General features: G+C 48.0%; 1 protein-coding gene across 3 annotated transcripts in view; it reads left to right on the plus strand.

The window, feature by feature from the left end:
* TPR (translocated promoter region, nuclear basket protein) overlaps positions 1-27,955 on the plus strand; it is a 920,136-nt gene that overhangs the window by 677,391 nt on the left and 214,790 nt on the right. For all 3 annotated transcript variants that reach the window (XM_069232002.1, XM_069232003.1, XM_069232004.1), the window contains exons 40-41: positions 4,806-5,003; positions 6,103-6,237. In XM_069232002.1, the coding sequence (XP_069088103.1) occupies positions 4,806-5,003; positions 6,103-6,237 (333 nt within the window). The remainder of the gene's footprint in view (positions 1-4,805; positions 5,004-6,102; positions 6,238-27,955) is intronic.

The following is a 27,955-nucleotide window of genomic DNA, read 5'->3' on the forward strand; positions in this document are numbered from 1 at the left end:
AGGTTAGACAATATTTAGCAGCTCTGGGAATCCTTTAATCAAGCACAGATTATTTTATATTATGTAATGTGGTCATGTTTTAGTCTTCTATGTTAATACAAAAGAAGCTTTCTACACTTGTGGCGATTCTGGGGAACTATATTACACTTTAACTATAGTAAAATTTTAACTATTTTATTAATGTGTTCTGTTTTAATCTTTTGATTTAGTCCTTCTCAAATGTTTTAATCTACATTTTATTACTCCAGTGTCAAATGAAATTCAACATTGTGTATTTACAATATTGATCATGTTGTGTTTTTATCCAAAATAAACGTTGAATTGATTAATGCAAGGGGGTTGTAAAGATAAGGTCCCAGACTGGGTACCACACCCTTGATGACATGGTGTGTGGTGGGTCCCCTCTAATATTATTAAAGCACTTCACCCGAAATTGTAATTTTAACATATTACAGAGCCCTAAAGCCACAGAAATGGACTATGCTAGACGGCTAAGTTCACTTGAGCCACCTGGAAGGCACTGCACACATTTGCTTATGTTAAAAAAGAAACAAACAAAAAAACAATGTCTGGAGTTATTTCAAAGTAACATGTTAGCACTCAAAGCATTTACATGTATAAATTGTAAAACTAAATAGAAGAAACTCAGCTGTAATGGTTCCCAAATTTGAACGTTTTCAGTCATTGTAACACACTTGATTCATTTATAATTTAGATTTTACACATTGACTCGCTGTGCATGCTAAAACGAATCTGAAATGGCTGAATTAGACTTTGCCCTAGCTTCTGTGATATCACTAGGTTAAAGGGATATCTGAGCACCCAAAATTTTGCTGTGGTATTAAGTCCAACTTAATATCCCTATCTCTTTATTGTGATCATGTTAATCTATTAAATATACCAGTGGTGCTGAGCTTTTCTTTAATGCAAGTACTTTTATTTTATACTAAAGGTTACTGTTTCTTCTACAGATTCATCATAGTCCCATAACCAGTTCTCTGGTCTTCTTGGCAGCATGGTAGTATCTCAGTAACTTTGGATACTGCAGTGCTTATGCCCTTGCTATTTTGCTGTCACTTTTGTGCTTTATTTGCTGTGATAAAATTGGTGCTACATAATGGTTCAAGGCATGGCTCCTGGAAAACCAAACTGAAAAGGAAACATTACCAATCAGGCCCATGTTTTCCATTTATATGCAGTCTTTTGATGATATATTCGGTTTTCACAATATTCTGTTTCATCACTCTCTGGGGTATAGCTGGTAGAAAACAATATGCTATACTCTAGACTGGATAGCTGAAAAATCACTATGCAAAGACAAGGGTAAGTCTGTAATTTGTCGAAACTTACCAGTATAGGCGTGAATACCTTTTTTGATTTTTATTGATAAATAATCAAAGGACAAGCAGTAACTCAGTGAGATTCTACAGTTACTCTTGATGGCATGAGGGTATGATTTAATACTCTATCCAATGCCTATAGTTTTTTTACTACATTGAAGGTGTATTTCAGATTAGTCTTGCGGGCATTAGAATCTATAAAAATGTTGCAGATGCTTAATGCATGTGTCTTTTAAAAATTGCTTACTCTAACGTATTAATGAATGGGAATCTTTAAAGTGCTTAAGGCAATGCAAGTGGCTTAAACATGAATTGCTTCAGCATAACTTGAGGAGTTCAGAAAATTTTAGCAGGCTGGCTCAGTTTATGGTACTCACCTATGGTGTGGGACCCTATATTGAGTCCAGGCAACCCTTAGTGATGGTGTTTAGGTGCCCAGATAGGAAAAGCTCTCTAGGGGTAGCTGAGGCGAGCAGCTGAATCTTATCCAGGAGGAATGTAAAGCACTTGCAATACCACAGTAGTCCGACAATAACTCCCACACAAGATAGAACCACACAAGTGTTGCAAAAATAAGATTCTTCATTACAGCACTAACTACGAGACTAGCGTTGGTATATCTCCCTTTGGAGATTTCTACACACAGTATATACACCAAATAATGCAGAAATAGCATAAAATGTACAGGGCTCTATGGGGGAGGGGGGCAATCCACATACTAAGTAAGTGAAATGTGAAATAGTGAACCCAACCAAGGTAAGTGTGGTGGTTAGCTAGGGGCTGGGGAAGAATGTAAACACCAGAGGTAAGTACAGCAAGTGTCCCCAGCGACTGGGTGCAGAGTGGTTACCTACCCGGTCGCTCCATAGACTAACACAGGGAAGTCACGGTTGGAATTTGTGAGTTTCAGAACCTTTCCCAGTGGAACCTGAGGAAACCCAAAGACAGGAGAAGATTGGAGAGTCTCTCCTCCTTCTCCCCCGCCCCCACCTACAAGCATACCCAGAAGATAGGAGTACCTACACCAGGGGACCCAGATGCATAGGGTTGAAAGGACGTCTGAAAGCCTTGCTGAAGTCAATGGAGGCCTCCGTTGTCCAGCTGCTGTCGTGACCGGTGGACCAGGCCGGTGGAACTCAAGGACAGATTCCACACGTAGAAGACCTGAAAAGGAAGAGGACGGAGTCCAGCACCCTCTGAGGTGCCCAGGCGGAGGCAATGCTGCCCACCCTCCAAGAGGTGTAGTTCCTGCAGGTTGATGAAGGAAGAAGTCCAGCTGCGGGGTCCAGGAGTTGAAGATCCTAGGAGTTGCCTATGGGCTGTCCCACGCCTGTTGCCGGATTGCAGGAGGGTCAGTGACCAGCGAGGCTAGCAACAAGCACTGGCAAATGCAAGCAGGAGCTGAAGATGGATTTGCAAGTTTTTGGGGCCTAGCAAAGTTGAGGAGACTCTACCCTTGAGGGGGAGTCAGGACTGGCCCTTGGCACACAGCGAGGACAGCAGAGGTTGTCAGAGCCCCCACGAGTGACCCACAAACAAAGGTCCAAGGAGTAACAAGGAAGCCTCCGCAGTACAACAGACTAGAAGTTCTGTCACAGGATTTGCAGAACTGAGGCTGATCTCCAGACTGCAGAGTGCTGGAGGTTTGGGAGTCTCGGTGCTCGGAGATGTCTTGGAGGAAAAGCCAACATGCCTGGGCAAAAGTAAGTCGTGGTGCACAATGGTTCCAGTCTAGAGGCAGAAGCATGGGCCCACAGTGTCCCAAGTTGGTTAGAAGACAGGGAGGACCCAGAGGAGGCCAAAGAACCACCCTCTGTAAGCAGAGCCTTCATAGTTCCCATGGGACAGCAGGATCCACGAGCTGATCGTCGTCCTGAGGTGCCTGCAGATGCAGGGGAGTGACCCCTTCACTCCAAGGAAGATTCCTTCGTGCCTCCAGGTGCAAATAGTCCCTGTGACTCTGGAGGATGCACAGCCTTGGATGTTGCAGAATTCTTGCAGGGCCCGAAGAAACAATGTTGCAAGGGGAGCCCTCCCACCAGAAGCAGACTTGTTTCGGTCCCAAAGCAGATCAGCAGCGGTTCCAGAGGCCAGGAGCAGAAGAAGTCTTGCAGAGAGTTCCTTGAGTCTTGCTTGACGAATCTGAGGACCCACCCTCGGGGGAGCCCTTAAGTAATCCTAAAAGAGGGTTAGTCACTCTGAAGTGACCCACCTTTCAGAGGGGGCCAAGGAGGTCATCTACCTGGCCTAACGACTCAGATGCTCGCAGGGGCCTCTGCCCATCTTATTTACAAGATGGCAGAATCAAGTGGCCAACTAGCAGAGCTCTGTGCTCCTCCCGAGGGGAAGCGCTAGACAGGGGGTAATCACTCCCCTGTCCTTTGTGTGGGTTTGTGCCAGAGCTGGAACCAAGGGTTCCTGAACTGGTGCAAACCAGATTATGCAAGGAGCGCACCAAATGTGCCCTTCAAAGTAGTCTGGTGGCCTGCACATGCCACCCTACCCCAGCCCACAGACTACTACTAGAGTCCGGCTCACCAGCAGGAGGGCAGAACAGTGTCTGGGTTCAGTAGCAGCGTGGGCTGGCATTCAGGCCATAGAAGGCTGCACAGGCAGAAATGGGGGGATCCTCTAAGGAACCTCCAGAGTTCAGGGGATTATGCAGCTAGAACTGGAATTAGTGTAGTTGCATGATTCAAACATGGTTGATACCAAACATGCTTATGTTCAGAGAAGCCATTATGTAGTTGGACCACTCGTGTTGACCAGTGTCCACTGCAGACCTTAAGATGGCTTCCCCGCACTTACAAAGCCCAGGGAATGGAGTCTGGCGTTTATAGAGGTACCCTGCTCATGCAAAGGTACCCTCACACGTAGGGACATGCACCCTGCCTATGGGCTGAAGGGCCTACCAGAGGGGTGACTTAGTGTCTAAGTGCAGTGACTAGGATATAAATCAAGTCTTATATCGGTGGTGAAAGGATGCATGCCTCATTTCCCGCAGGCTGTACTGTGGCAGGCCTGCAGACAGTTTGCATGGGCTCCCATGTGTGGCACAATACATGCTGCAGCCCATGGGAGACCTGTGGTGTACCCATGCCTTGGGTACCTAAGTACCATATGCTAGGGACTTGTATGAGTGCATCCGTATGCCAATTGTGAGGTGTAAAGCTTACAGCAACCAAATTTAGAGAGAGCACATGCACTGGGGTCCTGGTTAGCAGGATGCCAGTGCACTACATTCTAAACACACTGATCCCAGGCACAAAGTGGGGGGAAAGTATGTCAGAAAAATGCTACTTTCTTACAAACATGTCTTTGTTTTAAGCTGTTGCTGGTATGTAGGCTCATTTGTGACATCAGGGCCAATATTAAGTCCTCTAAATGTTCTCACTCAAATTTGTGCATTTTGTCATCTGTGAAAGTGTGGGCAGAAAACCTAAACTAATGATGAAATTATTCTAGGCAAGCTCTCAGAGTTTTTACCCTCAAATTGAAGACAGCGAAGAGGCCTCGCAGTCCCTTCTCCTGGATCTTGCTCCTCAGCCTTCAGAGCAGGAGGTCCAGTCATCCCAGGATGATCAACCCAAAGGGCCTGATGTGATTGTCATAGACAGCGATGAAGAGGAAGATGATGAGGAAAATGAAGATGGTGAACAAGAGGTATGATTCCTAAACGTTTTTTTTCTCAAGTTACTACTTAAGGCAAATTATTACAATGGTGCTTTGGTTCATTGTACTGAGATTTCCATTTAATAGGGTTTAAATGGACCAGCAAATGCTTTACTCAGTAGCTGTTAGTGTTTTGCAAAGTTAAAATACCACTGGGATCAGTTGTCCATCTGAGTTTGCTGGTCCAGGTCCAATTGTAAGTAAATTAATTTAGATTAGAGCAGACTATATCATCCATTAAAAGTCCATTACAGCGTTACTGGATGTGTGAGCCATGTAGAAAGGGAACAGCCATTCTTTTTCCCCTCAATAACAACCTTTGTTACTCATCTGCACAACTCCTCGTCATTGGGTGAGATAGTAGTGAAGGAGTGTCAAGGACTGTTAGGCAATTGAAATATTGATGTGAACCACTGTTTACAGCCCACTGTTAATTCATTGCATTCAGTGGTCTGTTCAGCATTCCAAAGTTCTGATACTGCCATTACAGTCTGACAGATTTGTAGCCTTGCTCACCCTCAGTTTACAACATGGTCACCACAAAAATAAATTGCAGTGTTTTGCAGTTTAATGGGTGTGTTAAACTAGGCGCTGGGCATGACAAAGAATATTAAGGATTTCCTGAAGACCACAGTTGAACATATTTTGCTATGTCAGTCCCACTTAGTCCAAAGTGGTGACCTAGCCCATGAATCATCTGTAGCGGACTACAGCCAGTTCTAGTTTGAGAATGGTGGAATACTGAAGACTAGGAGACATAAAGGGCTTTTGTGGAGACTCTGGAAGATTTTAATGCAAAGGTATTTAAGAAGAGTATTACTACATTCCAAGATTTAAATGAGGATGAGACTCACAAATAGATGTTCAGAGTTTCCTGAAAACTTTAGTGGTCCTTCTGGAGCAAAGTTAAGGCTGTAGAATGGTGGTGGAGGAGATTCAGACTCTCTGGCTGAATTTTTCTTGCACTTCTAGGACTTGGTGCTCACTGTGGAAACTTTAAGTGCTATGCTACCATAAAAATATGCACATTTCTCCTGTGTAGTGAAATACAATCACACGCCTTACTTGTATTGCTTTCAACATTCCAAAGGAATATGAGGAGGAGGAAGAGGAAGATGATGACGAAGATGATGATGAAGACACAGGAATGGGCGAGGAAGGTGAAAGTAATGAAGAAACTGGTAGCGCAGAGGGCAATGATGCATATGAAGGAGATGAAACTGAGGTAAGTCAAAACTTTGAACAGTAACTGGTTAAAAAACTGAAAAGGAAACGTTACCATTGAGTCATTTTTCTGACATAGACTTCTAACCACAGCTTCTTCCCCCTGTGAATTCCTCTAGGTGCTTCACCGGATCTGGAAACCTTTGCTAGCAGTTCTCTCGCTGATTAAGGTGGCATGGTGTGGCTATACTGTTGGATCTGTCCTGCCCTGGATGGGATATTGGGGGATCCCCATATAAGTACCCCCTCTGCGAGTTGATGTCTGTTGCTTTTTCTGTGCCAACTGACACAGATCTGGAGCTTTTCGAATCCTGACATTTTGACCGTTTATTCTCCCTGGAACATTTCTTTTGAGTGTGTAGAAATTTCTCACCCTAACATTACAGGTTTGAAGTTTTCTATTTTTTTAAACTGTCACCAACACCCACGTCATCTGTTTTTGTTTTGTTTTTGTTTCCAAACATGACTCCGCTTTCAAGAGCTGATCGAAGATGTATTGCAAAGCTGTCCATGAAGCAAAACACATTGTTGCCTAACTTCAAAAGAAGTTGAAGATGTGGTCCTAGTTAGTCAGAGGTGTGCTGACAGACGCTCGCTCCTGAAGCGGCTTATGTGAACTTTTGTCTTTAGTTACAGGCCTCTGGTGTTTCAAAAAGTCCTAGAAACTCAAGCAGTCCAGACAGTGGTTTCCATCGTCCTGCCACTCCCACCATTTGCAGTTGTGCGACACTTCTAAGCCACGGAGTTGTTGCCCTGCTTTTGAATAGATTCAGGTCTGCTGATCCAGATGTCCCCTGATTCTCTGGGTCATTGGCGAAGCCACAAAAGTTCCACGAGCTGAAACAGGCCTTCAACACTATCAGTGGTGCCCCACTAGGTCCATCTGGTGTGGCTTCAGGCCCTAAGAATGCAACATGCCTTATAGTCAGGATACACCTGGCAAATCAGTCTCCATCACAGACTGGCATGGCGCTGGTGACTCTGGATTAGGTTCAGTGTTACACCGCAACCGATGCCACAAATCAGTCCTCTTGCTGGCATTGAAGCTGGAATCTGATCCAGTTGTCCTATCGGACGCTGAAGGCCATCCTGCTGGCAGAGACCTCAGTACTACACACAACCTATGCTCCTCTCCATGACGATGACCATGAAGTTGATGACAACACCTACCTTGTGGTGATGGCAAACTATTTGATGACTTGGACAACATCCCAGACATTGGTTTATCCTTCCTAAACCCAGTCATGGCTAATGAGGAGTATGATTTCTTCGCAACAGGTATTAAGATGGTGGTAGAGGTATTAGAACCCACTGTAGGAAAGTTCCCCTTTTGGCATGGTTACTACCCCTTACCCCCTCCACTTTTTGCCTGATGTTGATGCTAACTTGACTGTGTGTGTGCTGGGCGCCTGGTAACCAGCCGCCCCCCCCACCCCCCCCACACACCAGTATCCTTTCCCTAAAGTGTACCATTGTTTCAACAATTGGCACACCCCTGGCATACAGTTAAGTCCCTTGTCAAAGGTACCAGTGGTACCAAGAGCTCTCTGGATAGAGAGGGTCCCTAAGGGCTGCAGCATGTATTATGCCACCAAAAGTGACCACTCATCAAACACATGCACTCTGCCATTGCAGCTTGTGCAGAGAAAAAGGTAGACATGACATGCCTCTTTGGGTACCATGCCCACCAACCCCTGCCTGTGACATAGGTAAGTCACCCCTCTAGCATACCTAACGTAGGGTGCAGTATACCACAGGTGAGGGCATAGCTGCATGAGCAAAATGCACCTACAGTATCTAAGTCCGTTCTTAGGCATTGTAAGTGCAGTATGGCCTTATTAAGTACATGGGATGGGCGTTTGTCATTACGAACTCCAGAGCTCCATGATTGCTTCACTGACTGCTGGGAAGCTCGGTATCAAAGTTCTCAGCACAATAAACCCACACTCGTGCCAGTGTTGGATTTATTGTAAAAATGCACACACAGAGCATCTTAGAGATGCCCCCTGTATTTTAGCCAAACCTCTAGTGTAGGGCTGACTGGTCTGTGCCAGCCTGCAACTAGCAGACACCTTTCTGACCCCAAGAAGCGAGAGCTTTTGTGCTCTCTGGGGTCAGGGACAATGTCTGCTCTGGGTGAGCGTGCTTCACGTCTCCCCCCTGCAGGAGCTGCAACTTAGTGGTGAGCCTTAAAGGCTCAGGTCTCTTGTTACAGTGCCCTAGGGCACTCAATCTAGTGGAGATGCCCGCCCCAAACCAATCATCACTTTTGGCAGCAGATCTGGCAGGAAAATTAGGAAACAAGGAGGAGTGAACATTGCAGCTAGGACCCTCTCTGAGGTGTCCAGAACTGAAGTGACCCTCTCTGAGGTGTCCAGAACTGAAGTGACCCTGTCCAGAACTGAAGTGACCCTCTCTGAGGTGCCCAGAACTGAAGTGACCCTCTCTGAGGTGCCCAGAACTGAAGTGACCCTCTCTGAGGTGCCCAGAACTGAAGTGACCCTCTCTGAGGTGCCCAGAACTGAAGTGACCCTCTCTGAGGTGCCCAGAACTGAAGTGACCCTCTCTGAGGTGCCCAGAACTGAAGTGACCCTCTCTGAGGTGCCCAGAACTGAAGTGACCCTCTCTGAGGTGCCCAGAACTGAAGTGACCCTCTCTGAGGTGCCCAGAACTGAAGTGACCCTCTCTTTGCAGAATCCGCTATCTCGTTTTGGAGGAAAGTGACCAGTAGGGATAGGCATGTGCCCACCACCCCAAAGGGAGTGGGCACAGGAAAGGTGTAGGCATCCTCAGGGACTGTAGCCTTTGGCTACTGCCCTCGGACTCCTGCAACACCCCTAAATCTAGTATCTAGGGGCACCCCTGAACCTGCTCTTCAGATTCTTGGTGTCCTCAAAAGCTAGAAGGACTGAAGAGCTGACCCTAGCAGTGAAGACTCCAGACGACAACTGACTTGGCCCCAGCCCTACCAGCCTGTCTGCAGCTTCAAGACTCCTGCTACAAAATGCATCCTGCAGGACCAGCAACCTCTACAAACCACCAGAGGACTGCCTGCCTACCAGAGGACCAAGAACTCTCGAGGACAACAGCCTGGTCCTCAAGAAATATCCAAGAAGGACTCCAGAGCCGCCCTGGATCCGCGAGCCCTGCCCACTCTCCACCCAGTGCCCATGGCCTGAATCCAGGTGCCCACCGGTTCCAGAGAAGGTCCCCAGGCGAATCCGACCTCAAATGCACCGTGAGTAGTACCCCCCTGACTGCGACTGGATCTGACGAAGATTCCAGACGCCCAATTGTACCCCTGCACCCGCAACCCTATGGCCTTGGGGAATCCGACCGACGGTCCAGCAAAGTCCAGTGGGCGCCTCTCCTCCGTGTCCAGCCTTTGGCTTTCCGCAGCCGACCCTCCTGGACCCAAGCCTGCAGCATCTTTTGTGGCCCTGGGGTTCCGCCAATGAAAAGCAAAGGGAGCCAGACGCTGTATTTGCTCCCCGCTCCTGGACGCCCCTGTGCCACCGAGAGTGTGTATAGTCCTGACCTGTGCGCCCCCCACTCAGTGCACAACTAAAACCCCCAGGTTTGTGCCCTGTAGTCACGGTATTCACCTGCAACCCCCTCTCCCCCCCAAAGGGCCCCCAGTCTGACTCTGCAGCCGGCCCTTTGTTGCTGCTGGTGCACTCTTGGGCTCAAATTGATATTTGATCTGTGGACATCTTAACGCTCAGACTGGGATCGTAAGTCGACTACATACCTGTTAAACTGTGCTAACACTTTTCCTCCCCTACGCCTCCATTGGTTCCTATGAGAAATTGCACTAAATGTGTACTTCCTTTTCAAATTGAAAAGTGTAAACTGTTTTATGCGCAAAACCCAAACAAAGTGCATTTGATACATAAGCTTGATTCAAACTTACAACTACACTTACCTGCAACAAAGATCCTTTTGGTGCTAGAAATAAAATATTTTTGATGTATAAAAACATTTACCTGGAGTTATTCATTGAGTGTGTGCCTCATTTCTTGAGTGTGTGTATATCAAATGCTTTGCACTACCCTCTAAGCCTAACTGGTCGACCACACTACCACAAGAGTGTGTTAGTATAATTTACTGTAGCCTCTGTTAAGCCTCTGGGGATCCAGTGGACTCTGTGCACACTAAACCTCATTTTGGTATAGTATATACAGAGCCATCGTTCTACACTGACCCTTCCTACAATTGTGCAAACTAATGTTCTGACAGAGGTCCTCAACCCATGACAAACCAACTAAGGACCTTACTACATTTTCAATGATTCCCTCAGTGATGTGTTAGTAGTTATCTGACAAAGCCAGTATCTCCTTGGGCAAACAGAAAAGTAGCAAGATGGCATAGACCAGCCCCAGGGATCCTAATTTCTTGCTTTAGCATCCCATCCCGGAGAACTCAGTGATACAAGCATGCACTAGTCTACTAAACCCCAATGCATTTCCCACAACCCCTCCTGACAAAGTCTAAGCAAATGGTCACATTCTGAAAATGTATATTCTCTACCAACCTAGCCCCCCAGATCCCTCAGCACCTCTTGCCTCACTGGCAGATACTTGTATGTGTTATGAGGCACAGTAGTGACATCTTGCCTGCTATCCCAGAGGTCATCCAAACCACCCTGCAACACCTAATGACAGATGGCCAGGATGCAGCAAAATATTCAATTTGTGCAGGTTTGGATACGACCGACTGCCTGGGTGGGCAGTTGGGACTAGCGTGGTGCTACAGGGGCATGCCTGGATTCTCGTTCGACGTCCAACAGTCTCTTAAGGACAGGCCCTTTAACAGCTGTAGGCTGTTCAAAATGAGGGTGCCCTCAGCCCTTGAGAGATTTAAGGAGCCGAAAGCTACTGCTTGCTCTATGAGCCTGGTTCCAGCTATTTGCCACACAACTAAACAGCCCCACTCCTTGCAAAGGTTTGGCATGAGATATCCCTAGAAGCCGCATAAACACTCCTCAACAGACCTCCTAAGGAGCTATAGTGTGGGTGCCCTAGTTAGAGATTGGGGCTTCATGTTGCTCCTGTTGCTGAAAAAGGACAGATGATGGCAGCTTGACCTCAGTTGGACTGGCAGCAGACCTTTGTCCCTACTGCAAACAGAGCTGACTGTTGTGACAGATACATTGTGCTGGATAGCAGAGGTCATCTGGAGAAGTGGCGATCAGAGGACTGTGGCCTCCTGCAGAGGCTTGCCTCCACATCAACTTGGTGAACTTTCAAATGATTCAGTTGACACTGAAGGCATTCTCCTGACCATCAAAAGGGATCAGGTGCAGGTTCACATGGACAGCACGACTGACATGGGGTATTGCAACAAGCAGGCGGAATGTGGGGTTGTGAGTTCTGTGCCCGGAGGTCTTGCTTTTCTGTCTATGGCTGAACCCTTGGGGGAATCTCACAGATTGCCCAGCACCTGGCAGGATCTTAAAATTCTGTGGCAAGCCAGTTCTGCCATCATTGCCCATCGGATTACAAATGGCAGTTGCATTGAGGTGGCACAGGGTATCTTTCAGCAGTGAATGGGGAAAACTCTGGCTTCATCTGTTTGCTACCACAGGGAGCGGGTAGTGTATTCGAAAGAGTTCTAGCTGCATATTCCTCACCTTTAAATTCTCTCCAGGCATCAGACTGGATCTAGAAGATTTTCTTGAGCACTACCCCTGCACACCGGAATGTGGCATTGATTTGCTATGTCCGTCATTTGTCATCCGTGCCAGATATGACATTGTGTGACCTATATAAGCGCCACCCACACGTGCTGATGTTCGTTCTTTTCTTTCCACGCCAGCAAAGCACTGATCTGAAGAGAGCTATCCCTCAGACAATTTTAGATTGGCTTTTTTTTTTGTTTTTATTTTTTTACTTTGTCTAGTATTTTTCTAGTTTCACTCCTGGTTTGTCTGTCCTCTAGAAAGACCAGATTCAAGCCCTGCAGTTCTAGTTACTGGGTGATGTCAATGACAGATCCGCACCTTGTGTTTCTTTGGTTCCTGGAGGGTGACCACGACCTGAAGCCATGTTTGGAGTGCCAGGCACCTTAGAGTTCTGGCCCTCTGAGGTGAGAGCCAGTCCTCTTGAGGGCTCAGAACAAAGGCCTGCTCTGGGCAGAGGTGCGACTTTTTCTGCCAGGCAGGATGGACATTCCGGGGCATGGAGCTTCAAAGGCCTTGCCTCCTTTGAAATGTGACCCAGGCCTCTGCAAATGGTAGAGAAGGCTGACTCCAAGTTCCTGACCCTAATTTTGTCAGCAGGACTGGCAGGAAAATTAGCTAAATTTAGGAGTGCCCACTTTATGCCATTTCCACCCCTAATGTGGGCGAGCTGAACTGGACACTACTTTTTAGATTCTGCCATCTTGTTTGGAAGAAATGAGGCCAATAGTATTGGGGCTATGCCCAATTCGCAAAGGAAGTGGTCACAAGAAGGGCGTAGTCACCCTAAAGGTGAGAAGCCCATTGGCTAGCATCTGGCACTCCCTTTAACACCCCAAAATTCAGTATTAGGTGGCACCTCTGAACCCTCAAACTCAGATTCCAATAGATCTAATAAGAACCAGACACCACAGAAGTTGCACCAGCAGAGAAGACTGAAGACACAAACTGACTAGGCTCCAGGCCTACCTGCAGCCCCTGAAGAACCTGCCCCCAAAAGACTTGTCATGCAGTCCAGAGACGTCCAAAACCTTGGGAGGCCTCGATAAAGACTAAGAACATCTGAAGACAGCAGACCTGTCCAAAAGAAACCAACTCCAAAGAAGAAGTTGTCTGCCTGAGGAACTGCAAAACTGCCTCTGGATCCACCTCTCCAGCTGACGCCCATGGCCTGAGTCCAGTGGCCCCCACTAGTCCTTTGAAGGTTCCCCAGCGCTTCTGAACAAGAGTCCCCCATGGGCTGACCCCTGCCTTACTCAACAGTGATGCCTGCAGCCTCAATCTGAGGACCTCCCCTTGACCGCGACCTGCCCGGAAAGCTGTTTCCAATGCCAAAAGACAACCCTACACCCAGAGCCTCTGGGCCTTGGGGAGCAGGACTGTTGGTGTCCCTATGACCCCTGGCATCTCTACTTACCTGGGGATCTGTGGGTTATCCTAGCCCAGCCTCCTGACCCAAGCCTGCAGCTTGTTTCTGAAACTGATCTCCTCCATTGGATAATATTGGGCACCTGACGCTGTGTTGGCACTCTGCAACCGGCCGCCCCTGTGGCTCTGAGGTTGTAAGTTTGGTGCTGCCTTGGGGCCCTCTTGCACTTTTCCCAGCTCAAGGAGATCAACCCCTGAACCTACTTTACTCACCCTGGAGGAGCACATCTTCATTCACTCCAAGTCTGCATTGATTAACATTGGGCACCCAACTCTGAATTTGACCTCTGCACCCTGCAACCCCTGTGCCGCTGGGGTGCACTATTGGTGCTGATTTGAAGTTTAGCTGGTGTTGACCTAAAACCCGCAAGCCTGGATTTGTAAATCGTGTACTTATGTGCAAAACTGCATTCTTGTTTTCCTCCCATAGTTTAACATTGAAGAATCTGAAAATTGCACTGTCGATTTTTGAAACAAAGTTTTTTAATTTAAAAACTGCTTACCTTATAATAAAGTTCTTGGGTTCCAAGCATATATAAAAAGAAGTGTTATCTTTCTGAATTGGTCCCGGATTTATTCTTTGAGTGTCATTTATTATCTCTGTGAGTACAACAAATGCTTAACAAGACTCCTTGATAAGTCTAACTGCTCGCCCACACTACCACAAATAGAGCACTAGACCTATTTATTTCTGTTTCTGCAAGCCTTTAGGAATCCACTGAACTCTCTCTGCACAGTGTACTTCATTTTGTGCCCTCTATAGAGGGGCCCCCCTGTGAATTCTGCAGCTTTGGCCTCTGTGCTGAGGGGGTCCAGGGATCCAGACTGACGGCAGTCTTGCCACCTAGACCTTCCCTCATCCTGACGCTCCCGTTGCCATCCACACCCATGGGTGGTGCCATCCCCATTGTAATACGTGACTGAGACATGGAGCTAGATGGGTGTCGTACGACACTTTGGTGCCAGTAGGAACCTTGCCTCCTCGTTCAGATCCTGAGCCCTTTACCTATGGACTAGGCTTCAGTGATAAATGGGAGGGGTCGCTGGACCCTTTAGAATACCAGCCCCATTAAACAATGGACTGATTTGAAAACTTGGGTGAGGCCAGCAGGCTAGACTCTTCTCTACTTACTACAAAGTGGCTACTCCCTCCCCTTCAAGACCATTCTTCCATCCATGCCACCACCATGTGATCGGTTAACGGAGGATCATTTGTCCCTTCTCCGTGTGAAAGTTATGGCTCTCTTGTGCCAGACGTAGTCTGTGGCTGCTATTTCTGCTACTTTCTGGTCCCCAAAAAGTACAAGGGGCTCCGCCGTATTCTAGACCTTTGGTCCTTCAATCCCTTCCTCAAGAAGCTCACATTGGCTCAGGTTCCATCTGACCTGAACCCGGGAGACTGGATGGTAGCGTTAGACTTGCAGGATGCTTATTTTCTTATCCTTGTCCTGCCTGTCCACAGACATTACTTGCAGTTCACGGTAGGCCAAGAGCACTTTCAGGTCACCATGCTCCCTTCTGGCCTCACCAGCATCCCTCAGGTGTTCATCAATGTTATGGTGGTGGTTGCGGCTCACCTGCAGAGATCAGGAGTTTCTTCCCTTATTTCGACGAATGACCGGTGAAGGTGGGCTGCCCCAGGCTGTCTCACCTCCAGAATACGGCAAATCTCCTGCATTCACTTGAGTTCACTATAAATGTGCCGAATTAACACCTAAATCCCTCTCCGATGCTCCCTTTCATCAGAGCTGTTCTGGACACAGTGCCTCCCGAACGGAAAGTCCTGGATATTCAGGATATGATACTGATGTTTCAGCCTCTATCCTGGATTTTGGTGAGACACTCTTGAGACTGTTGGGGTCTCATGGCCTCCGGCATCCTGCTGGTGGCACATGCTAGACTTCATATGCGGGCTCTGCCGTGAGAACTGACGTTACATTGGGCACAGCATCAAAGGGAAGTGCAAAAGATCTGCAGTGGTAGTTAAAAAAAAAAAAAAAAAAAAAAAACTGCCATTAGGTCAGAGGCAGATCCCTTTTCCTTCTCCAGCCAAATCTGACAGTCATAGATGTTTTGTAGGAAAGTAGCATCCTGTTGACAGTTACCCCCCACTTTTTGCCTGGTGTCAGTGTGTTTAGACTATAGTGCACTAGGATCCTTCTAATTGGGACACCAGTGTCTGTGCTCTCTCCTCTAAATTTGGTTGCTTGTAAACATTAGCACCCCACAATTGACATACTAATGCACCCATGTAAGTCGAAATATATGGTACTTGGGTACCCAGGGCATTGGTACATCAGGGTTCTCCCATGGGCTGCAGCATGTATTATGACACCCATGCAAACTGTGTCCGCAGGCCTGCCATTGCAGCCTGCGCAAAATGGTGCTTGAACCTTTCAGATATAAGGCTTGCCTTATATTGCGGCCACTGCACTTGAACACTGTAAGCCACCCCTCTGGTGGGCCCTTCAGCCCAAGGGCAGGTTGCATGCCTCTAAGTGTGTGGGTACTCCTGCATGAGCTGGGTACCCCTACAAACCCCAGACTCCATTCTGTGGGCTTTGTAAGTACGGGAAAGCCATCTTAAAGTATGTAGTGGACACTGGTCAACATGAGTAGTCCAACTACATAATGGCTTCTCTGAACCTAGGCATATTTGGTATCAAACATATTGGAATCATGCAACAACAATGATTCCAGTGTTAGTTACATGATACCATGTATTCTGGGGGTTCCTTAGAGGATCCCCCAATTCTACCTATACAGTCTTACTGGGTATGGCTGCCAGACCCTGCCGACCCCAGACACTGTTGTGCCCTTTTGCTGATAAAGCTGACTCGAGCAGGGGAAGGCAGAACTAACGATTTCCTGCAAGAGAGAGGTGTGACCACCTCTTCCATTGAAATCGGTGACTCTGGGGTGGCCTCTGAGTGCCACCAGACTGCTTTGAAGGGCACATTTGGTTGTCCTCCTTGCATAATCCGGTTTGCACCAGTTCAGGAACCCCCAGTTCCTGCTCTGGAATGAAACCGCACAAAGGGGAGTGCACCCTGTTGCCACCCCCCTTCCTCTGTAGGGAAGTGCACATGGCTCTGCCAGGTGGCCAGTTGATTCTAGGAACCCTACAGATCCCCGACTAGCTAGCCCCACCTCACATTGGAGCATAGAGTCCTTTCACTTAAGATAGGCCCATCAGTCTCCAGGTGACCACTAACCGTGCCACAGCGGGTAGACCTGCCTTTGCCACCTTGCTGAGGGGACACCACCCAAGCCATTGCCACCTTACAGAGCCCCAGGGCTCTCCCTGGGGCTGGGACACCAATGGTGCCCCAGACAGGGGTTCGCTAAGTAATAGCCTCTGCAGCTGTTCACTTATTGACAGCCCGAGCACCTAACAGACGTGGCCTCCTGCCCCCCTTCTTTAGCCTGGAGTTTGACCCCACAGGACCCACCTGACTGGTCAGTCGGCCAAGCACTGCCCCAACCACCACCACCACCTCAGGTTTGAACCAATTTTGCATTCAGGATAACATCCCCGTGCTTCACTTGGGTAACTACATACCCTACTCTGAAACCTCAGTGTCAGTCACTTAGACCACCTAGGAACCCTAGGGACTGTCACTACACCTTCTTACTTGGGGAACCACTCTCCTTTAGGGCCACTCACCACCATGGGCCAACCCAGGGTTGCTCACACTCCCCACCAACCTATGGGGATTGGGGGAATCACAACGTCCTTGCACCCGCCACCACCATGGGAACATTTTTCTGGGTTCCCCACCACAGGAACTCCTCGGGGTGTCACTACCTGTTGGTACAAAATCTCCTGTCCCCACACTTCCAGTGCATTTGGCCTGCGCCAATGGCAGAAAAAATCTCTGCAGGGAGAATGACTAGCTGGTGTCCCATCCCTTTGGAAACCGGTCCTGCCCTCAAAAAGCCCAAAGATTTCTTGGGCCCCCTAAACCCCAAAGTCAGGACCGCCCCTACACCCCAATCTGTGGGGTTGGTATCAGTTGCTGTCCCTAAACCTTTAGAGAAGAACCCCTCCTCATGCAGTCATGTTGTGTGTAATGTTGGAGTTCAAAGGGATACACTTTGGCCTAAAACACTTTGTGAACATCTCTAGGAAACCTCTGCCCCTGGCATCCTGTCATTGGTGCAGGCAAACTAGTCATAACCACACAATTAAAACATTGACTCTTCATTTCCTCACATGACGTGTCCGCAGAGGCTTTCCTTTCAGTTCACCTGACCAAACCTTTGAAACCTTCATAGAACCTTGCACTCTCATATTTGCTCATTACTGAATTGGTAATGTGTGGCAGAGCTGGACTTACAAAGTGCCAAAAATGTGTACCGGAATGGGATACTAGGTTTCTCATCTCTGCCACCAAATGTTGGAGGGTGAGTCATTAGTTGTGTGGCCTGCACAAGTAATGGATCTGCACTTGACCACCACTGGGAACCAAACACCCCATTGTAGCGCTTGACTCTCATAGGGTAGCGTTGCAGAGCAGTCCAAGGATTACTCATGGGAGGTGGTGTGGGGTAGTAGTCCCCATTCATAAGCACACAAGAATAACTCAGTAAATTATTGTCCAGTCTGCTTTTTCTTTTGATAAAGCAAAAGTACATTTATTACATAAAAAACAACTCAATATCACTTAACAATATACAAATATACGCAGGTTGATGGAATTACTTTTGGATGCCCTTGCGTAATAATTCTGTCTCTCCCAAGGAGAGAGATAATCCAACAACCTACACGGCAGAACATTCACTTGTAGTCCTGTGCAATATTTATAACATTGGAGTGAGAGCACCTGATAATGTCAATAAAGTACCTCTACGCTGACCACTGGTGGCTTTCAGACTCACTACTCAAATAAGCATCAACAAGGAACATGTCTCAGCAGGCTGGGGAGGTTGGTGTTGCTGTTATTACTCTCTGCATGATCTATGCAGTCTACCCACACCCTTAAAGGGTGTGTGCCAAGGGTCATCCTAATCTACTTTGAAATCTTCAACATAAAAATTATTCACAGTTGACAGTCCCTAAAGGGGTTACTGAGTTGTTAATCATAATGTAATACAATCTTTCATCCCTACAGAGGGTGTTTAAAACACATTTAGCATAACATGCTACCTTTTTAGCTATAGTTTCTAAAGGGCTTCAGTGCTGTAATTACAGCCTTTCACCCTTATAACAATCTTGTTGTCATCACTATTCAGGCCACAGGAACTGCAGCCATGATCTTTGCCCCTAGAGGGTGCAGTTCAATCACTCTTAAATGATTCAGCTGTGACTGGGTTAAGAACATGAAGAACATGTTGGAACCCTTGTGGGGTTATCATTTCCAGGACTCACCCAACTTAGGGTGGGGACGCAAACTTCCTCTTGGGGGAGAGGCTACACTGCTCCTACAGCCCCTCCTGTCCATTGGCTTTCAGTTGGAGGGAACACCATCTTCCTGGGGCCACCACAAGCTAAGGAAAAGCACTTTCTTTGAATCAACACATTGTGCCTCGCAAGGCATTATGGGGCGCTCTCTCTGGAGAGTGCATATTTAATTAGCGGCTGTCCTGCTGAGCTGGGGAGAGCCGCTTTGCTTTAGTTTTTATTTTCTTTCATGAGGCCTCGTGCCGAGGCCTGCTTTCTCTTGGTGTGTCTGGTCCCAACCGGACTCCCCACATGGTGCTGCCTCGTTGGAGGGCAGCTAAGGTCAATATTGATTGGATGGTAATATCGGTTTTCGGCTAGTTGACAAAGGCATTCATTGTCTTAATCTGTGGTCCCCATGATGGCAATGGCAGTGCTCTCATGCAAAGTTTTTATGGTAATTGTGAGGGTCCTTGGTAAGAGTCCTCACTGTATCTCATTCTTTGGACATATTGTAGAAGGATGTAGGGGGTTAAATTGCTCCACCTCCTTGAGTACTGTTTGTTCAAATGTAAGCATTTCATTAGGAGTCATCCTAGCTGTAGGAGTAAATTTTGAAGGGTTACATAAGCCGGAATCCCCTGTTTTCCAGTGTAGGTTTTCCTTGGAAAAAGCCCTGGAGTTGGATTTTTGGACAGAAGTGGTGAAGTTTGCTACCCAGGCGGAATTTATCCTTACGGGTAGTTGGTACAAAACCAGCGGCGGTGCCTCTATTTGGGTGGATTATCAGCAGCATAGAGGGGTAGAGGGGTGTTGTGTTTGCTATGGGACTGAAGAGAACACCATAGAGGTCACAGGTAAGTAAACATTTTTATAGTTATTCATTTTAGACCCACTGATGAGGTGGTTTTAGTTGTTACATCCTCACTGTACGCCCTTGTGCTTTGCTCCTTTAGGTAAAATCTGTATCGGAAAGGGGGCTGCCTGTTTTCTCTGCCAAGGGGCTGAAATTCAAATACCAGCTTGTGTAGTCTCTGTCCCAAAACGAGGTCTTGTTTGATTAGTTGTGGGAGTGTTTTGCAGCATGGCTGAGTTCAATAAAAAAGCATTCCGTTCCATTATTACCAGCATTACTGTGAACATATTTTCACACGGACAGCAAATTAATTTAGGAGCCAATGCAATCATATAGAAATATAGTTATTAAATACCCTGTTCAATAAGCTTTCAAACATAACAATCCATCTTAACAAGAATTAAACAGCCTTGGCGGTTTCATGAACGTTGTTTGCCATCTTAACAAAGCCGCTTTTGCAGCAGATTGAGCTGCTTTTTGAAATCCTGTTGTTGAAGCACCTTGTATTGAATAGCTTGTTTTTGTACTAGCTCTGGGAATTATTTAGCCTCTTGGCAGTGGTAGGGAAAAGAGATGTTGATAGTGGGGGCTAATCTAGCACAGTTTCCGAAATGTTTGCTGCCGATGCTGCCCTGCCATGTTCACATGAGCACCTACAACTTTCTAGTTAGAAGTAATTTAGGATCAGCGAGCTGCTCCTGCCTCGTCATTTTCCCTTACCATGCGCGGTTGTATCCATGGCTGCTCATGTGGCTCAATTCTTCAGTAAACAATGCCACCCAAAAAAAAGTGCTCCAGACATGAAGAGAAGTTTACTGGGTATATGTCCTACACTTATGCTAAGATGGAGCAAATGGTTTAAACTGCACGGACTGCTTTTACAGCCATAATCCAAGAAGCAAAGGAAGCAGGGAAAGGAGGCCAGGCGAGCTTCAGTTGCAGGTGCAGAATGGAGGAAACGTGTTTTCAACAAGTTGGGTCAGCGGGCCTGCTGCAGGGAGCTGCCCACCACCCAAGTCACTGTACTGGAGACTTAAGGTAAGTATTGGGCAAGGGTTAGGACCATACCAACAGGTCACTCTGGGCAGCTGGGTGCAGAGTTGTAGTATGGCGTCAGGTGCCCAATGTATTTCAATGGGGATTTTTCTCAGTGGAAATAGGATGCAGGCTCTGCCTAGGAAAACCAACAGGTAGGTAACAAATATGGGGTGGTCCAGGACGTAGATGCACCTTTTGTCCTCTTTTCCAAGGCCCAAGGGTGACTGATGCAGGGGTGTCCTTTGGTGTTGGGTTTCTGTGTTTGAGACTACTCTTGGTTGAGGGGTCCTGTGGTCTGAGGCTGCAGCTCACTTTGAGGAGTCCAGGAGGAGTGAAACCACAATGGACTCTGACTCTGGGGAGCTAGGGAAACTTCTGAGCACTCGAGCTCCCCTCCATCTCCGGTCTGTGATGGGTGCAGTGGTGACTTAAGGTGTCAGGTACTTGTGGTTCCGGATTCTGCAGTCACCTTTCTTTAGAGTTGGTTGGGGAGCAGGTCCGCTGCTCACAGGAGTCTCGAGTCTTTGTCAAAGGCAGGCAGTCCTCTTGGGTTTCTGGAGCCTCCCCTGCAGGACAAGATGTCTTTTGTTGCAGAGCCCGTCAAGGTTTGCAGACAGGCTGGCAGGTTGGTACCTGGTCAGCTGCAGCTTTTCTCCTCTTCTGCGGGTGCGACTCTTCAGTGTCCTTGGGCTTCTTAGGTCATCAGGATTTGAGTTCTTGGGTTCAGGGGTGCCACCTAAATCCTCAATTTAGGGCGTTACTGCGAGTGCCTGATGGCAGCCAATGGGTTGCCCACCTTTACGGTGACTACACACTCTTTATGACCACTTCTGTTGGGATAGTGGGCATGACCCTGACCCTAGAGTTCTGATTCCACCAAAAACAAGATGGAGGAATTTAAAGTGGTGTCCACTTCAGCTTGGCAGCCTTTGGGGTGGAACTGGCATGAAGTGGGCACACCTCCTAGTCTAATTTTCCCACCTGTATTGCTGCCAGGAAGTGGGGTGAGGACAGGGGGGTTGGTCATCTCCACCATTTGGAGAAACCGGATTTGCATTACAAAGGCGGCTAGGCCTTTGAAGCTTCCTGCCCTGGAATGACCATCCTACCTGCTTGTGCAGATACGCCCTCACATGTAGTATAACGCACCCTGCCTTTGGGCTTTACGCCCTGCTAGAGGTGTGACTTAAATATATTACATGCAGTGTTAGGGGACATGGCACACAGGCTGTGTCTCATGTTGTCTTTTCACTTTGGTCTGCACCAAGACATGCAGCCTGCAATGTGCTTGGTGAGGAGTCCCTTGGGGTGGCACAGTTGGTGCTGCAGCCCCTAGGGAACCTGTCTTTAGTACCCCAGACCCTAGGTAGCAGGGTTACAATTTGATAAGGATGTATAGAGGATGCTAAAGGTATTGCCAATTGGGGAAACAACTTCGCAGTTTTGGGAAAGAGATCTAGCACTGGGGACCTGGTTAGGAGGAATCCAGTGCAAGTCGAAATAACATCAGATACTAGGGAAAAGGTGGGGGCTAACCATGCCGAAAAGGGTACTTTTCTGCAGGATCTCCCCCCACTTCCTCTGCCACTATCTCTTATCTCAGTCTCTTCTCCCGCCCCAACCAAGAGGATGAAACTAACCTTTCATCTAAATGGAAGAACCTGGAAAAGTCGTCTGTATTGGCATGGTCAGTCCCAGGTCTGTTACAATAAAAAGTCCATTCCTTGTAGGGATATGGACCGCCTTAACAGTTTGGGGTTTTCACCTTTAATCTGCATAAGCCATCTGAGAGGACTGTGGTTACTTTAAACAAGGAAGTGAGAGCCAAACATAGCCTCAGCTTTTTCAGGCACCAAACCACAGCAAAGGCTTCCCTTTCAAGGGCACTCCAAAGCTGCTGTAAGAGCATGGCTCTCTATATGGTGTACCAAAAAGTACACAATGCAGAGATTCCAGTACATCCCTCATTGGTTTGCAGAGGCAAAAGTAGATGGGACTAATGCTCTATGGTTGTAGTGTGGGCGAGCAGTTAGGCTTATCAGAGGGCAGTGCTAAACATTTGTTGTACTCCGAGGCAATAAATGAGACACACACTCAAAGAATACCAATTTAGAAAAATAATACTCTTGTTTATATATTCTTTAAACCCAATAACTTTGTTACAAGGTAAGTACGTTTTCAAACATAAATACTTTTTAGTTTCAAAAATCAACTGCTCAATTTGAGTTCTTCGATGTTAACCTATGGAGGAAAAAAGTGTTCAGCAAACACATGGTGAACGATGACTTACGATGCCAAACTCAGAGTGTTAAGGTAAGAACTGGGCACTGATCAGAACCACACCCGCAAGTCAGTCTGAGCGGCACTGGGGTGGCCTGGTGCGGGGATGCAGCAAGGCGTCGGGTGGCCAATGGTTTTCAATGGGAATTGGTCCTCTGAAGATAGGCTGCAGGCTCTGGCTAGGAAGCCTGTTGGGGAAAACAAGCAGGAAGGTTGTAGACTTGGGGTGCTCAGGGATGTACGTGCACCTTAGGTCCTTTTCTCCAGGGCCCAGGAGTGATGAATGCAGGAGTGTCCTTGGGCATCAGGTTTCTCCGCACAGGAGCATGCGCAGTCAGGGGGTCCTATGTGTTGAGGCTACAGGTGTCTTCGGGGAGTCCAGTAGAGGTGAAACCAGGGTGGACTGGTGCTCAGGGATGCCGGGGGACGTTGTAGAGTGAGTGGTTGCTGGAGGTGTCAGGTTTTCTACCAACATAGGACTACAGGAGAGGGGGCCTGCATGCAGAGGCTGCAGCAACTTTAAGTCCAAGAGAAGTGAAATATGAGTGCCACCTAAATATTCACTGTTAGGGCTGTTACAGGGAATGCCAGGTAGTAGCCAATGGGCTGACCAACTTTAGGGTGACTGCACCCTTCTTATGACCACATCCACTTATAAAGAAGGTGGAGGAATTTAAAAGGTAGTGATCACTTCAGCTCATCCACCTTAGAGGTGGGACTGGCATGAACTGGGCACACCTCCTAATCGGACTAATTTTCCCGCCTGTTTTGCTGCCAAAAGCGGAGTCAGGACAAAGGGGGTCGGTCATCTCCACCATCTGGTGAGACCTGGGTCACATTACAAAGACGGCTAGGCCTTTGATGCTCCCTGCCATGGAATGTCCATCCTGCCTGGGTGAGGTGCTTGCCGATGGTATCCTTAGAATGAGGAGGGGTTACTTGCCAGAAGGTGCTGTTGGTATCTCCTGTAGTCCCTGTACACTGTCTGCTAGGCTATGATCTGGAGACGTGGGCTGTGGCCGAAAGGAAAATCCATGTGGCCATGCTGGGTATACCTGAATGGGTATGCATAAAAAACAGAGAACAAAGCCATGTCTGAGAAACCAGCTTCCAAACAGGTGCCAGATCAGGTCTCTCTCCTCCGAGAAACCCTGTCAGTCCCAGAGGGAACTGAGCCCCAGGATCTTGGGCCCTATGCGGCAGAGCTCTTGGGCCTAGGGGACCCCCCTAGGGAAGATCTGTGCCAGGGACAGAGGGCCTTTCAGAGTCTTGAAGTTCTGAGACAGCAAGCTGCTGATCAGGAAACAGGAAATATTAGTGGCTTCCACAGGATATATTGGGAGGAGGGACTCCTTTCCACTGAGGCCAGAGACCCCAAACCTGATGCCACTAGGAGAGTGGGTAGTGCCTCAGCAGTTTAGAGGGTGTTTCCTCACTTTGACCCATGATACCCCCTAGCTGGGCATCTTGGCCAGGCTAAACATGAAGTAATTTGGTGAACCACTTCTACTGGCCAGGCATGTAAGAGAAGGTGAAGGAATTTTGTAACTCCTGTGCCACTGGTCAAGACAGGTGGCCACTCAAAGGCCCTCTTAATTCCACTTCCTGTGGTTGGGGTTCCCTTTGAAAGAGTAGTGATTGACATTGTCGATCCGCTTGACCCTCCAACTGCATCAGGAAACAGATTTATACTGGTTGTAGTGTATCGTTCAACCAGGTATCCTGAAGCAATTCCTCTGTGGACTACAACTACCCCTGCAGTAGCTAGGGACCTCATTGGTATCTTCACCAGAGTGGGCTTTCCAAAGGAGGTGGTGTCAGACAAATCTACAAACTTCAGGTCTGGCTACTTAAAAAGGCATGTGGGCTGAATGTGGTGTGACTTAGTTTACTACCTCTTATCAACCACAAACCAATGGCCTTGTTGAGAGATTCAACAAGACATTGAAAGGCAAGATTGATGGACTACCTGAAAAACTCAAGAGATGGGATGTTTTTCTTCCATGCCTGCTTTTCGCTTACAGGGTAGAACCACTGAAATGAGTAGTGTTTTTCCCCCCTTTGAACTTCTGTTTGGGCATCCTGTAAGGGGATCACGTTGTCTTGTGTAGGAGGGATGGCAGAGACCTCTCAGAGAACCCAAACAGGATATTGTGGACTTTGTACTTGGTCTGTGCTCCAGAATGGCTGAGTACAAGGAAAAAGCATCTAAAAAACTTGAGGCCAGCCAAGAGCTCCAGAAGCTCTGGTATGACCAAAAGGCTACAATGTTTGAATTCCAACGAGGGCAGAAGGTGTGGTTTTGGAGCCTTTGCCTCCTAGGGCTGTACAAGACCAGTGGAGTGGGCCCACAGTAGGAGGCTGGCTCAGTTTATGTACTCCTATGGTGTAGCACCCTATACTGAGTCCAGCCAATCCTTAGTGATAGTGACTAGTTTTACAGATAGCAAAAGCTCTCTAGGGGTAGCTGAGGCGAGCAGCTGAAGCTTATCCATGAGTAATGTAAAGCACTTGCAATACCACAGTAGTTCGACAGTAAATCACTCAAAGAACCACACAAGTGTTGCAAAAATAAAGATTACTTTATTGCAGCACTACTACTAAACTAGCATTAGTATATCTCCCTTTGGTGATGCATGCAAACAATATATACACAAAATAACCAGCAGAAATAGCATAAAAATATACAGGGTCCTATGAGAGGGCCAAACCATACACTATAAAAAATGGAATGTGAAATAGTGAACCCAACCAAGGTGAGTGTGGTAGTTAGCTAGGGGTTTTAGGTGTAGATTGAAACACTAGAGGTAAGTATGGTAAGTGTGCCCAGTGAACAGGTGCTAGGTACTCACCCAGTCGTCCCATAGTTAACACAGAGTTGTGGTTGGAGTTTGTGGGATTCCAGGCCCTTCCAACTGGACCCCAAGGAAACCAGCAGACAAGAGGAAGTTTGTAGAGTGCTCCTTCCCCAGGATACCCAGAAGACAGGAGTACCTACACCAGCGGCGGATGCAAAGGGGAGAAGGGACCCTCTGAAGTCAGTGGATGCCTCAGATTGTCCAACTATCGTCACAGCCCATGGACCAGGCAGGTGGAACCCAGAGATGGATTCTGGACGTGGAGGACCTGCAAAGGAAGGGGACAGTCCAGCACCGTTGTCACTGCTCAGGTGGCAATGCCCACCTTCCAGGTGGTGAACTTCCTGCAAGTCGATGGAACAAAAAGTCCAGCTGCAGTGTCCAGGAGCTGAAGAAGATCCCAGGAGTCTCCTATGAGTTGTCCCTCGACTGTTGCCAGATTTACCAGCAAGGTTCAGGAGACTATACCCTTGAGGTGGAGTCAAGGCTGGCCCTCTGCACTCAGGAAGGCCAGCAGCAGTCCATGGACTCCCCACGAGTGACACACAGGCAATAGACACAGGGAGTCACAAGGAGGCCTCACCAGCATGGCAAAACAGAAGTCCCACGTTGCAGGATAGGGGCTGATCTTAGAGTTGCAGAGTGTTGGAGTCCGGGGCTTCTTGGTGCCTTAAAATCTCCTGGAGGAAGTGTCAAAAAGCCTTGACAATTGCAACAGTCAAGGTGGACAGGGGTCCAGCCCAGTGGCCGGGGCCCACAGTCTCCCAAGTTGGTCAAAAGACTGGCAGGAAACAGAGGAAGCCACAGACTCGCCACCTGTGAAGCAGAGTCTTCAGATGTCCGTTGGACAGCAGACCCCACCAGCCGGCCGACGTCTTGAGGTGCCTGTTGATGCTCGGGAGTGACTCCTTCATTCCAAGGGAGATTCTTTTGTGCTTCCAGGTGCAGAGTCCTTATGACCCTGGATGATGCACAGCCTTGGATGTTGCAGAATTCTTGCAGGATCGGGAGAATTACAGTTGCACTGGGAGGCTTCCAACCAGAAGCAGACTTGTTCCGTTCCAAAGCTGACCACCAGTGGTTCCAGAGGCCAGGAGCAGAAGAAGTCGTGCAGAGAGTTTCTTGGAGAGTCTTGCTCAACAAATCTGAAGACCCACCCACAGGGAATCGCTAAGATATCCCTAAAAGGGGGTTGGTCACTGTAGGAAAATGCCACTGTTGGCATGGTTACCCCATAACATTTTGCCTTTTGTTAATGCCAGCTTTGATTGAGTGTGCTGGGACCCTGCTAACCATACCCCAGTGTTCTTTCCCTAAAACTGTACCTTTGTCTCCACAAATGGCACAGCCCTGGCACACAGATACGTCCCTTGTAAATGGTACCAAGGGCCCTGATGCTAGGGAAGGTCTCCAAGGGCTGCAGCATGTCTTATGCCACCCTGGGGACCTCTCACTCCGCACCTGCACACTGCCTCACAGCTCCCATCAGTGCCATGCCCACAACCCACTGCCTGTGGCATAGGTAAGTCACCCCTCTAGCAGGCCTTACAGCCCTAAGGCAGGGTGCACTATACCACAGGTGAGGGCATAGCTGCATGAGCACTATGCCCCTACAGCATCTAAGTCAATTCTTACACATTGTAAGTGCAAGGTAGCCATAAAGAGTATATGGTTTGGGAGTTTGTCAAACACGAACTCCACAGTTCCATAATGGCTACACTGAATACTGGGAAGTTTGGTATCGAACTTCTCAGCACAATAAATCCACACTGATGCCAGTGTGGGATTTGTTGAGAAATGCACACAGAAGGCATCTTAGAGATGCCCCTTGCATGCCAGCCCAACTGCTAGTGCCAGGTTGACCGATCTCTGCCAGCCTGCCACTTCCAGACTAGTTTCTGGCCACATATGGTGAGTGCCTTTGTGCACTCTGTGACTAGGAACAAAGCCTGTCCTGGGTGGAGGTGCTTCACACCGCACCCTGCAGGAACTATAACACCTGGTGGTGAGCCTCAAGGGCTTCAGCCTGGTGTTACAACACCCCAGGGCACTCCAGCTAGTGGAAAAGTCCTCTCCTCCTGATGCCTTGAAGCACTGCACCCGCAGCCCCCAGGCCCGTGGAGGACCAACCACTGGTGCAGCAGTGACCAGCAGGCGGTCCTCACCCTTGCAAAGTCGGTGGCTGGCCAGAGAAGC

This window comes from Pleurodeles waltl, chromosome 4_2, assembly GCF_031143425.1.
Source record: "Pleurodeles waltl isolate 20211129_DDA chromosome 4_2, aPleWal1.hap1.20221129, whole genome shotgun sequence".
In the NCBI taxonomy this organism is placed as follows: domain Eukaryota; kingdom Metazoa; phylum Chordata; class Amphibia; order Caudata; family Salamandridae; genus Pleurodeles; species Pleurodeles waltl.